Genomic DNA, 11,349 nt, shown 5'->3' with positions numbered 1-11,349 from the left:
CTGTGCACTTTTCGTCCATATATTTAATTCTCACCCTAGTTCCCATAGTTCTGTGAGCCAGGGACACAGTGACAGCAAATGTTTGCTGATTTCTCTGTGCCAGACATGGGACAACATGCTCCGTTTACATACAGCAAATCAAAGTCCTTCTTAACAACTCCCTCCACAAAGCAGGCATTATACCAACCTCCAATTTACCAAAAATAAATGAGTCCTGAAAGGGAAATTGATTTGCCTGAGGTTGCACAGCATGGAAGCAGAGGAGGTGGAATTTGAACCTGAGAGTGTAACAATTTCATATGATTGTTCCTGATTGTCTTTCACTTTTCCTGGGTGATGTTCATTTGCTTATTCTGACACAAGGGAGATTCTCTGGAGTGTCACTAGAGGATGGGGTAGCTGTCCTCTGGCCATTGGTCATTCGAGGCCATCCGATGACAACAAGCAGACTGGTCAGGACCACATTGAGGATGGTAGTAGCATAGCCCCAGCTCAGCTGGCATGTTCCGCTGTAGTATGTGGAGGAACCTTCACAGATTTCTTTGGCTAAAGGGGAAGCCAGAGTGACTGGAAAAACCAGCAGACCTACAAGGGTGGAGGCTGCTGGGGGCAGCAGAAAAGGAAAGTCAGTATTTGGGGAAACGCTTCTGGGATGATCTGTCATCCCAGGACTCAGCCACCACACTGCCACCCCTACCAACACTACGTATCCATCCATCTATCCACCAACCCATCCAACTATCAGTTCATCTATTCTTACATATACCTACCCATCTGTCCATCAACCTACCCATCCATCCATCCATCCATCCATCCATCCATCCATCCAACCACCTATCCATTCATCCATCCATCCATCCACCTCCCCACCCATCCATCCACTCATTCAACCATCTACCTATCTACTCACATACCTACCTTTCCACCCACCCATCCATCTACCCATCCACTCACCTACCCATCCACCTGTCCATCCATCTGTCTATGTGTGCACCCACCCATCCATCCTCTCACCCATTGACCCATCTCTCCATTCACCCACTCTGGAGACTGAGGCACGCTCGTGGTGCGCGCGCGCACAAACACACACACACACACACACACACACACACACACACACACACACACACACCATGCCCAAGGTCCTAGGCTCCACCCTTAGAACCATGCACACAGGAAATTGTTTTTCAGAGTTTCTTGTTCTGCTTTGCTAATGTTTGGTTTAAAATCCAGCCCCAAGAAAGAGCCCCGGCAGAGAGTGATATTTTGTTTCTGCTCAGTTTGTCACCACCAGTCCATCAGAGTAGAATCCTGGGGTGTCAAATTGCAGATTCCTGGGGCACTTTGGCACTATGTATCTAGGTGTATTCTTCCCACAGACTCTAAAGATCAAGATCTATTAAAAAATAAAGGCAAAAGAAGCTCCTTGCAAGTATGGTAAGGCTAGAAATAAAAACAAAAAACAAAACAAAACAAAACAAATAAAAAACAAAAAACAAAAAAAACCAGTTGACACCTTGAGGGGGGTCCTCCTACTGAGAAGGAGAAAGCAGCTCCTTGCACAGAATGTCCAAGCAGATCCCTGCAGAGAGGGGAGGGGACTGTGGGATAAGCGTGGGATTACAGCGTCAGAGAGAAGTGGCAGCTGGAGAGGTGAGGCCAGGACGGGGAGGGCTGAGGCAGGAGAGAGAGACTTGGGTTTCCCTCTGCCTGCCATGGGAAGCCCTTGGAAGGTGGATAAGCCAGTCAGCTGCTTGGATCTGGTTTCTCTCAGCTGGGCCTGTCTGTGAGTGCAGGAGTGGAGGGGATGTGGGGGGGGCATGTAAGCCAGGGCAGGAGAGGAAGAGGGAGCCAGCCAGGGCCTGTGGGACCTAGCTATTCTGATTTGGGTAAGAGGGGTGGAGGGTGAACTAGATGAGAGGCACTGTGGGGCTCAGGCCACCTCACCCAGAAGCTCCCAGGGAACTAGAGAAGAGCAACCCTCCTCCACTGAAGCAGAAGCAAAGCTAGGACTAGACCCCAGCATCATCTTAGCTCTTGGTTGGGCATCCTTGGGCAGCACACAGACTATCCAAGTATGCAGCGGTAGCACTGGTAAACATGTTACAGAGCAGATGGATCAAAGAGAAACAGGGTAGACAGGACTAGGTCAGCTAAGGTCAGGAGTGGGTGGCTTCAACATTGTGTGTCCTCTTGTCCCAAAGTCCTGTAAAGGATGAGAGTAGTTCACAATCCCAGAGTTCACCTCCTAGATCTCAGCATTGTGTGCAGGAGTCTACCTGCTGCTGCCTGGACCATAGATGTTGGAGCAGAGCCCCTCCAGGGATACAGCCTTCTCGGGGCCAGTGTCCAGGCCAAAAGAAGAAGAGCACTAATGGCCAGCAGGACCCAGCCTTCCAGGAGCATCACAGCCGAGACCTTGGTGGGAGAGGAGAGGGAGGTGGGCTGGGGCACATGGCAATCGCTCTACCTATTGCCATATGAGTCCCTGTGATGTCCCCAACAGCCATGTGTTATTATAGTCCCATTTTCCCTACCAATAAACAGAGATCCAGAGACTGCAAGACCTTTTGCCTTGAGACACACAGCTAATCAAATAAACAGAAGCAGAATCCAGGTCGATGACCCATTACATCCCATCCTTACTAAGTGCTTGCCAGGATCACCAGGAGAAGCCCCTCGTCTGCAATGTCACCTCTGTGATCAGTTTTGAAGGCTGTATAATCTTCTTCCTCAGTGCTGCACTAAGTGCCTGCTCTTCACCCTCACCCTGTTGATCATCATGACAGGTATAACCATAAGGACCTGAACACCTCATCTTTCATTTGTTAAAACCCAGCAGTGCTTAGGGCCGAGTCATGTAGGGGTGTTCGGGTTGTACCTTGCAAGCCAGAGTATGAGGGTTGTACATTGCAGGTCAGGTTATGCAGGTTGTATATTGTAGGTCGGGATGTTTGGGTTGTACATTGCAGAAACACCACAAATTTGCTTATTGATGGCAGTGATTTCTTAGCAGGCGGCAGTATGCTGTCTTTTTTTTTTTCTTTTTCTTTTTTTTTCTTTTTCTTTTTTTTTCTTTTTTCTTTTTTCTTTTTTTTTTTTTTAAGACGGGCTTTCTCTGTGTAGTTCTGGCTGCCCTGGAACCTTCTCTGTAGACCAGGCTGGCCTCGAACTCACAAAGATCCACCTGCCTCTGCCTCCCCAGTGCTGGGATTAAAAGCGTGCTCCATCACTGCCTGGCAAGTATGGTGTCTTGAAGAAGGTGAATTTTCCTGGCTTGCACAAAGGTTATCTGAGGGCTAAGAGTTGCCTCTAGACAGAGTCATGCCCTGCCTGATGCCTGCAGAGCCCAAAGCTCTGAGGTATAGCTCAGAACCTGTGCAAAGTTCTTTGGGGGTGTTCCTAATAGTTTCTGGGCTTAGGAACCTGTGTGCTCAGTCACTGGGACAAATGGTATAAGCTAAGGACCCCCACAGCCCACTCCTCAGGAACCAGGAGCCCTGGAAGAACTGTGTCTCACCTTCCAGGCCAAGCCTGGCATGTCCTTCAGGGACCCAAAGGTCACACAGCTCTGGTTCCAGCGGTCACCCTGTGGCCAGGAGCAGTATGCAAAGACACCATAGGAGAAGGAAGGGCTCTGGAACCAGGCAGGGGAGATGAGGCTGAGGCCAGACATGCCCGTGAGGGACAGTCCTAGAGCAGCCCTCACACTGACCTCCATCAGAAGTGTGGCTGACCTAGGGGGTCAAGACAAGGGGAGAGGTGAAGAGGGTACAGTGAGGTGACCTAGCATGGGACATACCAGATCCCATTCGCTCACACACTCACACATTCGTGACTTTCTCAACCCAGGTCTCCCGTGACGGTTAATCCTGACTGTCAATTTGACAAGATCCAGAATCGACAAGTCTCCATGAGAGGTAATCTAGATTAGGAAGGCCCATCCTGAACGCGGGTGACATGAAGCTGGGGTCCTAGGCTGAATAAAAATGAGAAAGTGAAGCCAGGTGGTGGTGCACACCTTTAATCCTAGCACTTGGGAGGCAGAAGCAGACAGATCTCTGAGTTCCAAGCCAGCCTGATCTGTAGAGCTAGTTCCAGGACAGCCAGGGCTACACAGAGAAACCCTGTACCCCCGCCCCACCCCCCCAAAAAGAAAAGAAAAGAAAGAAATGAGGAAGTGAGCTCAGCAGCAGGCTTCATCATTCTCTGCCTCCAACTGCAAATGTAGCAGCTGGCCACTCCTGCCACTGTGCCCCCCCCCCCCCCGCCACCGTGAACACTTGCACCCTCAAACTGGGAACCAGAAAAAACCCATTCTTTTTCAAATTGCCTTTAGTCAGGTAGTTGACTACAACAAGAAAATTAATGTCTCCCTTGTCCAAAAGGACAGCCCTGAAGTCCCAGACTTCCAGGCTGGGGTTTCTGTCCCACCAGCTAACTCCTCTCTCTGGAGGGATTGGGATTTGTCCATTGTTCAGGGTAGACTAGGATTTGGTGGAGTTTTGGCAGCTGGTGCAGGAGGCATTTGCTACTGATGTTGTTGGGAGCCTGTGGATGCCGTCTGGATGGCATTGTTTCCAGGTTGACTCTTGTTGCCACCAAGAGCCCCATCTTCTTATACCTTCATGTGGAGGTGAGCATCCCATGCAAGGAACTATGGGAGATGTTCAGTCTCCAGCAGGATTCTTGTGGGAATTTAGGGATGTGGACCCATGACCTTTGGAGTCCTGCTAGACTTCATCATTGTCTCAGTTCACCTTCTGTGGCTATAATACAATATTGCAGACTGAGTCATTTATAAAAAAAAAAAAAAGTCATTTGATTCATGATGTTGGGAACTGGGAAGACCAAGAGCACCCTGTGGCATCTGTTCAGAGTCTGGCAAGATGTCCAGCCTATTTCTCCCCTCCTTCCCTTCTCCTTCTCCTCTTCCTTCCTCTTCCTCATTCCTCCTCCTTTTTCCTTTTTCTTCTTCTTCATCATCATCTTCTCCTCTTCCTTCTTCATTGTTTTATGATGTGCATGTGTGTATATGTATGTGTGGGCATGCATGAACCTGTAGGCACACGCACACGGAGGCCAGAGGTAAGCCTCGGGTGTAATTCCTCAGGAATATTCACCTTTCCCTCCTTCCCTTCTTTCTTTCTTTCTTTCTTTCTTTCCTTCCTTCCTTCCTTCCTTCCTTCCCTCCCTCCCTCCCTCCCTCCCTCCCTCCCTCCCCCCCCTTTTCTTTCTTTTTGAGGCAGGATATCTCCCTGGGACCTGGAGCTTGTTCGTTAGGCTGGTTGCTGAGCTCTAGGATCCACCCACCTCTGCCTCCCCAGTGCTGGGACTACAAGCATGCACTATACCTGTTTTTTGTTTGTTCATTTTTTGAGGCAGGGTCTGGCTGTACTGAATTCCATATGCAAATGAGGCTAGCCTCAACTCAGTGGTGGGCCTGCCTCTGCCTCTGCTGGGATTAATGGCATGTGCCCACACTCATCAACACCTGGATGTTTTACATGGGTCTGGGGGCATCAGGTCCTAAGGCTTGCACACAAGCACTTACAGACTGAGCTCTTCCTTCCTCTTTTCACAAAGCTACTAACCTACCATGCTGGGGCCCCACCCTCCTGACCTCACTGACCCACCTTAACCTCCCAGTGACCTCACCTCCAGATATCATCAACACAGGACTTTTAGGATTTAGTTTCCAGCAGGAAAGCTGTGAGGGGTACACCCCAATCATGGCCTGTTTTCTAAAGAAAAGTAAAATTAAATAAAAAACAAAAAAAAGCAAGGGATTTGAAGCAGAGACTTACCTAAGTAACAAAGGATGTCTTCTGGAAGAAGTCTCACCCTGCTGGTGGTGGTAGCAGAGCCTGTTCAAGCTCTCTCAGGGGTAGTTAAGTCAGAGCTGGATCCCCTCTGATGGCAGATGTCCTGGAGATGCAGCTGTAGGACTTGGGGGTTCTCAGAGCCCAGTCAGTACTTAAACATGGCAGGGAATCCTCCCTCTCACCTGGGATCCAGTTCAAGATGGTCACAGCTACCAGTCATAGTTTCTCCATGTGTATAAGAAGCATATAGATCCCATAGTGTGTGATGCTGAGGAGCCGGACATCTGGGCTTGGGGTTGTGCCTCGATCCTGGCAAGTGGAGGGGGAGATGACTGTGGGGGTGGGGAGAGATCGGCCTGAGCAGAAGGGCACAGCCAAGTTGTGAGAGAGTTTCACACTGGGATTAGGAATCTGTCTGAGGTTCCTAGCCAGCACGTGGGGAGTCATCCCTTGGGTGACAAAGGACTTATTTTTCCCCCTTCACCAAAACTCACTCTTCCCATGGGTCAGCTGACCTCAGGGGTGTAATTTCAGACCTAGAGACTGGGGAGTGGAGCCCTGCAGCCCCATCCTCCACTGCCCCAGGGCTCTCTGGTGTTTCTGGGCCCTTGAAACAACTAGATAAGCCTCGGTGTCACCTTGGAAAAATCACAGCCACTGAACAGAGGCCCAGAAAGCTAAGTGAGGCCCTACATCCCCAAAGCACATTCCACCAGGCTCCAGTTACCGATGTCCACCTACAGGGAGACTGAATGAGACAGAATGCATACTTCTTCCTTTGTCTAGATCTGACGTTTTAATTTAGTGAAAACAAACAAACAAACAGAAAACAATTATGCATATCTGGAGTGGGTGACCCAGTGTGCATGTGGGGTCAGAGGGCAACTTAAGGGAGATGATTCCCTCCTCACACTGTGTGAGCCCAGTGATCAAATTACCTTCACTGGCTGAGCCATCCTGCTGGCCCCTAGAGTGGGCTAGCACCTGGTGAGTGATGCTGTTCTATCCACAGGTGGTAAAGTTGAGGCTCAGACTCAAACTTAGCTGGCTCCTGTCTTTCAGTCCAAAGCTCTTGGAGATACTAAGGCTGGGCATCCCGGTGGCCTCCAGATTTTGCCACAGTTAGGGCATCAGCGACTGTTCTACCAGTTCCAGCCAGGGCCTATTCTAGGTACTAGGACCTGAACATCAAACAAGTCAGCCACAGCCTCTCTCCCACGGATCCTGCCTTTGACTGGGGAAGAGAGGAAATAAGTTAATATATAAAGCAGATGTGAGGCAGTGCCTTAGGAAGTAATGGGGCAGGGAGGTAACCTGTGTGGAAAAGACTTATAAAGCTCATGAAAAAGCTAAGTCTGACCTAAAGGTGGTCGGGGGAGATGAGTGGAAGGGGATGGGGGATAACAACACTGCAGGCTGACTTCAGAGCAGGTGCAAAGGCTCTGAGACGAGCATACACTTGGCACATCTGCAGAAGCAGAGATGCCATAGAGTGGGTGGAATGCACGGGAAAGGGCCTTTGGGGGATGGTGGAGCTCCAGTCTGGACAGAGTGGTCAAGCTATGCAGCAACCCTGAAGGTGAAAAGTCAACTGGACCAGATTTGCTGAGGGAGTATGACTTGGAGTATGAGAGGAAGTGGTGGTAGCACTGGGAGGTGGGGATACAGATGCCCCCAGGGCTTTGGGCCTGGAGACCTGGGATGGTAGCATGGCATTAGGAGCGTCTGAATCTGGACCTAGATGAGGAATAGTTGCATCAGAGGAAGCAGTGGCTGAGCAGGAGGCTGTGGCAGTTGAACCATAAGCATGGCAGAGCTGCATGGGACCAAGCCCTGAGGAAGGGCACTGGGCTGCCTTCTAGACGTGGGCTCTTTCAATAGGACCTGTCTCAGCCAGGCCTGCTGGCTATGTCATTTGGAACAAATGATGCAATGGCTCAAAGTCTTAAGTGTCTCCAATTACAAAGACAGGCCCTCGCCTATGGCAGGTGCACTTAACATTTGGAGGGATGGGTTCCTTTGCACATATGATTTAAAACTGTGGCTGTGTTCCGAATTCAGGCTCCAGACCACATAGAGAAACAAGCACACAAGAGTGTGTGCCACTTCGTGGCTCCCGTGGCAGCCCCCTGAAACTTGCTGGGGCCCCTAAGTGATGCCTGGGGCCAGCCCAGCTCTTTCCCCTCTCCTCACCTCCAATATCTCTTCTGTCTAGGGCCCCACACCTTAGATCAGGCCTCTCCAAGGTTACCTTCTCACCTTGGCCTTACCCCCCCACCCCACTCCAGCTCTGGCCTGAAACATAAATCTGTGAGCTTTTAAAAGGTTTCTTTTCCTTTAAAGGTCACTTTCAGGTTGGTGAGCAAATCAGGGTCACGTGAGGAACTGGTCTGAGAAGGGTGTGTGCACACAAGCTCACTTTCCTTCCTGGTTACTGAAATCAATAGCTTTTCACTCTGTGCTGACTGATGGGTGGGACCGAGAGGGGAATTCCGGTCCCAAGTAGGATGGAGGAAGGGGGATGGGGTTTCCTGGGTAGGAGAAGGCACGAAAAGGGGAGTACCTGAGCAATTATTAAATATGGTGCTTGCACCTTCTCTTTGTTCTAAATGATGAAAGTGCAAACGAAAATTATGGCTCAAGCAGAAATAAGGAATTGTTCAGACGCACATGACTGGAATTCTGTGGCAAAGCTTTGGGCACAGTTCACTCCAGGAAAATAAACAACCTCAGTTAATCAGCCTCTCACATTTACGCTCAGGAAACACTCATATAGCAGAAGGGTACATACCAGTTGGCATCATCAAAGTGGTGTGTTTCCCCCCAATCAAGGATGCAGGACCTCAGCAGATGTCCGGTGTGCAGCCTTGATCAGGCTGCTCCAGCAGCAGGACCCTGGGGCCCCTGAGGTGAATTCCTGTTTCCTCATTCATGTATCCAACTTTCTCTTCTTGAAATTGATGTTTGCTAGAGGGCACTGGAAACCTTTGGGTCCCAGATCTGCCATTACTAGCTGTCCTTCCAGGAACATCCAGTAGACCTGCCCAGCCTCGGCTGGCCTGTCCATGCTGTCCTCTCCTGGGTAAATGCCCTGGCACCCCAGCTTGGCTGGCTCAGTCAGCAGTGACATGCCATGATGGTGACCCTGTCTTGAAAAAAACTAACAACAACAACAACAACAACAATAATAATAGAGATTCCAGAAGTTCTAACAACTTAGCAGACTACCCAGTGGGATGGGAGTGAAGCTCACACACAGACAGGTCAATAGTGTGAGAGACAGCATGACTCTTGGACATGCATATCTTTGGCCCATTATTCAAACTTAGTTTGCACTCCGGGACCAAAAGATGGTGTTGATAAAATTCCTTCCCGGGGGGAGACATAAACATCTACCTTCCTCCTGAGGTCCCAGTGAATTTATTGGGCTTCCTTAAAGAACATACTTGATTAGGTACCTATAGGGGCGTGGGTGCTCCCGCAAAAGGTTGCACTGCAAAGTTCTCACCCAACGGATGTGGGCTTCCCTGTAGCTGCATAGATGGATCCGGTCTCCCTAGCCTCTTCCAGGATCCATGTGCAGTTAGGGCAGAGTTGGAGCAGCAGGATACTCAGGCGAGGGTCCTATGACCCTCCCAACCTCCATGAAAGGGTGTGAACCGTCGACAAGCCCAGCTGGATTAATCATTTTGCAAGGGGAATGGACTTGGGTAGGTTGGTGCCTCTCTTTGTCCCTCTTCCCAGTGCGGTCACTGAATAAATCTCCTTTTTTTCTTCTTTCTACTATTAAGTTGGCTCTTTTAATTGGCTAATTGAAGATGGGTGGCCAGACATAGCTTGGGGCACAGGCTCCTGCCTCCACAGGAAGCCAGTGGCTACGGATGCCAGCAGAGGGCGCCCTCGCCCCTCGTTTCTGCCATGGGGGGATTTCTGGATTCCTGCCAGTTCAGGGATCTTCTGGCTGATGTTTGGCCAACCTCGCAAGGCATTTCCTGTGATTGTTCCCATTCCTTTACTCCAAGTCTGTCTTCCTTCCTTCTTGTCGGGCTGGCATCAAATCCCCAGTAAGTCCCGAGCATGTGCAAAAGTTTGCCAGCCTGAGTTTGCTGTGTGACTTTGAGCCATTTACGTGATTTCTCTGTGCTTCAGCCCCCTCTTCTGCTTGCACCGCTGAAGGTGCAACACCTCTTACAGGGTTGTGGCTCTCATTGAAGAAATCACCCGGCTTGACATACCGCTAATCTCAGTAGTATCATCCTTACTGGGGAACTCGGGGTCCCCGTTGTAGGTTTTTAGTGTTGTAAATAAAAATGCTCCAAAGTGGGCTTAGAAGGAAACTTGCAGACAATTTTTTAGGAGTTTGAGAGAAAGAACCAGGGCAGACGGGCTACCTGGAGGAGGAGTGTGGAAGGGAGAGAGAGGGTCGAGGTTGGTCAGTTAGAGCTCTCTGGTACGGAGAGGGTGTATGTATACCTGAGCATCGGTTTGGGAAGTCAAGCTTCCAGCTGGAACCCAGCCAGTGCACAGGCTCATCTGTAAGGGCCCCTGAGTCTCAGCACGGTGGAGCAGTTTGGGTTATATGAGCGTGTATCTCTCTTAATTTTATTCTGAGAACAGTCTCACTTAGCCCAGGCTTGCCTTGGATTCTCTTCGAGGCCGAGGATAGTCTTGAACTTCTGACCCCACTGCCTCTATCCAAAGTCCTATGAGGATGGCCCTGAAGCATCATCCCAGGGCTGGGGATCAAACCCAGGGCTGGCAAACACTACCCACTGAGCCACATGCCCACCCCCACCCCACCCCACCCAGCCATCTTTTTAAGATGTCTTGGGGTTCCAACTTTGGGGGGGGGCATTTTCCTATTCAGGTGATTAACCACGTGAAATTGACTATCAAGAGAACAATGGTGGGTGGGAGGTGGTGGTGAATGCCTTTTGGGAGGGAGGCAGAGGCAGGTGGATCTCTGTGAGCTTGAGGCCAGCCTGGTCTACAGAGTGAGTTCCAGGACAGCCAGGGATACATAGAGAAAGACTATCTCTATGTATAGTCTTATAGAAATAGATAGATAGATAGATAGATAGAGAGATAGATAGTAAATAAATAAAATAAATAAAAAATGAAAATGAGCAATGTGTCCCTGCCATCTCAGAATCCTGAGCAGTTTAGATCATGTCTCCATCCAGGCTGGAGGTATGGTTCAGGTCCCTTTTGTTTTGACCAAAAGCTCTCTAAGAATAGATTTAAATGAATTGAAGAAGAAGAGGAAGAGGAGGAAGAGGAAGAGGAGGAGGAAGAAGAGGAGGAGGAGGAGGAGGAGGAGGAGGAAGAAGAAGAAGAAGAAAGAAGAAGAAGAAGAAGAAGAAGAAGAAGAAGAAGAAGAAGAAGAAGAAGAAGAAGAAGAAGAAGATCCACCTAGGGAAATTAATCTGGGGGGTGGGAGGGCACCTGGGACACTCTTCCCTTCTTAGGAATCAGTGTGTTACCAGGGAAACGGGAGGCAGTCTCCAAAGATGATTGTGAGGGG

At 49.8% G+C, this 11,349-nt stretch overlaps 1 protein-coding gene across 1 annotated transcript; it reads right to left on the bottom strand.

The window, feature by feature from the left end:
- Positions 1–340: 340 nt before the first annotated feature.
- Tmem211 (transmembrane protein 211) lies at positions 341–3,721 on the bottom strand. Its single transcript, XM_027416086.2, has 3 exons — positions 3,521–3,721; positions 2,280–2,418; positions 341–603 (listed from the first exon to the last, which is right to left on the bottom strand). Exons 1-3 carry the CDS (start codon positions 3,719–3,721, stop codon positions 341–343), a joined length of 603 nt encoding a protein of 200 aa, XP_027271887.1.
- Positions 3,722–11,349: the final 7,628 nt, after the last annotated feature.

Source organism: Cricetulus griseus, chromosome 4 (genome assembly GCF_003668045.3).
Source record: "Cricetulus griseus strain 17A/GY chromosome 4, alternate assembly CriGri-PICRH-1.0, whole genome shotgun sequence".
NCBI classification, from domain to species: domain Eukaryota; kingdom Metazoa; phylum Chordata; class Mammalia; order Rodentia; family Cricetidae; genus Cricetulus; species Cricetulus griseus.
The sequence above is the reverse complement of the archived record's forward strand: the minus strand, read 5'-3'. Positions and strand labels throughout refer to the sequence as shown.

Bases quoted from the DNA above. Each gene is read 5' to 3' on its own strand.
- Tmem211 (XM_027416086.2), bottom strand. From the start codon at position 3,721: ATGGAGGTCAGTGTGAGGGCTGCTCTAGGACTGTCCCTCACGGGCATG. The intron at 2,419-3,520 runs GTGAGACACAGT...TCTCCCACCAAG, and splicing joins TGCCAGGCTTGGCCTGGAAG to GTCTCGGCTGTGATGCTCCT. The intron at 604-2,279 runs GTAGACTCCTGC...TGCTGCCCCCAG, and splicing joins TATGGTCCAGGCAGCAGCAG to CAGCCTCCACCCTTGTAGGT.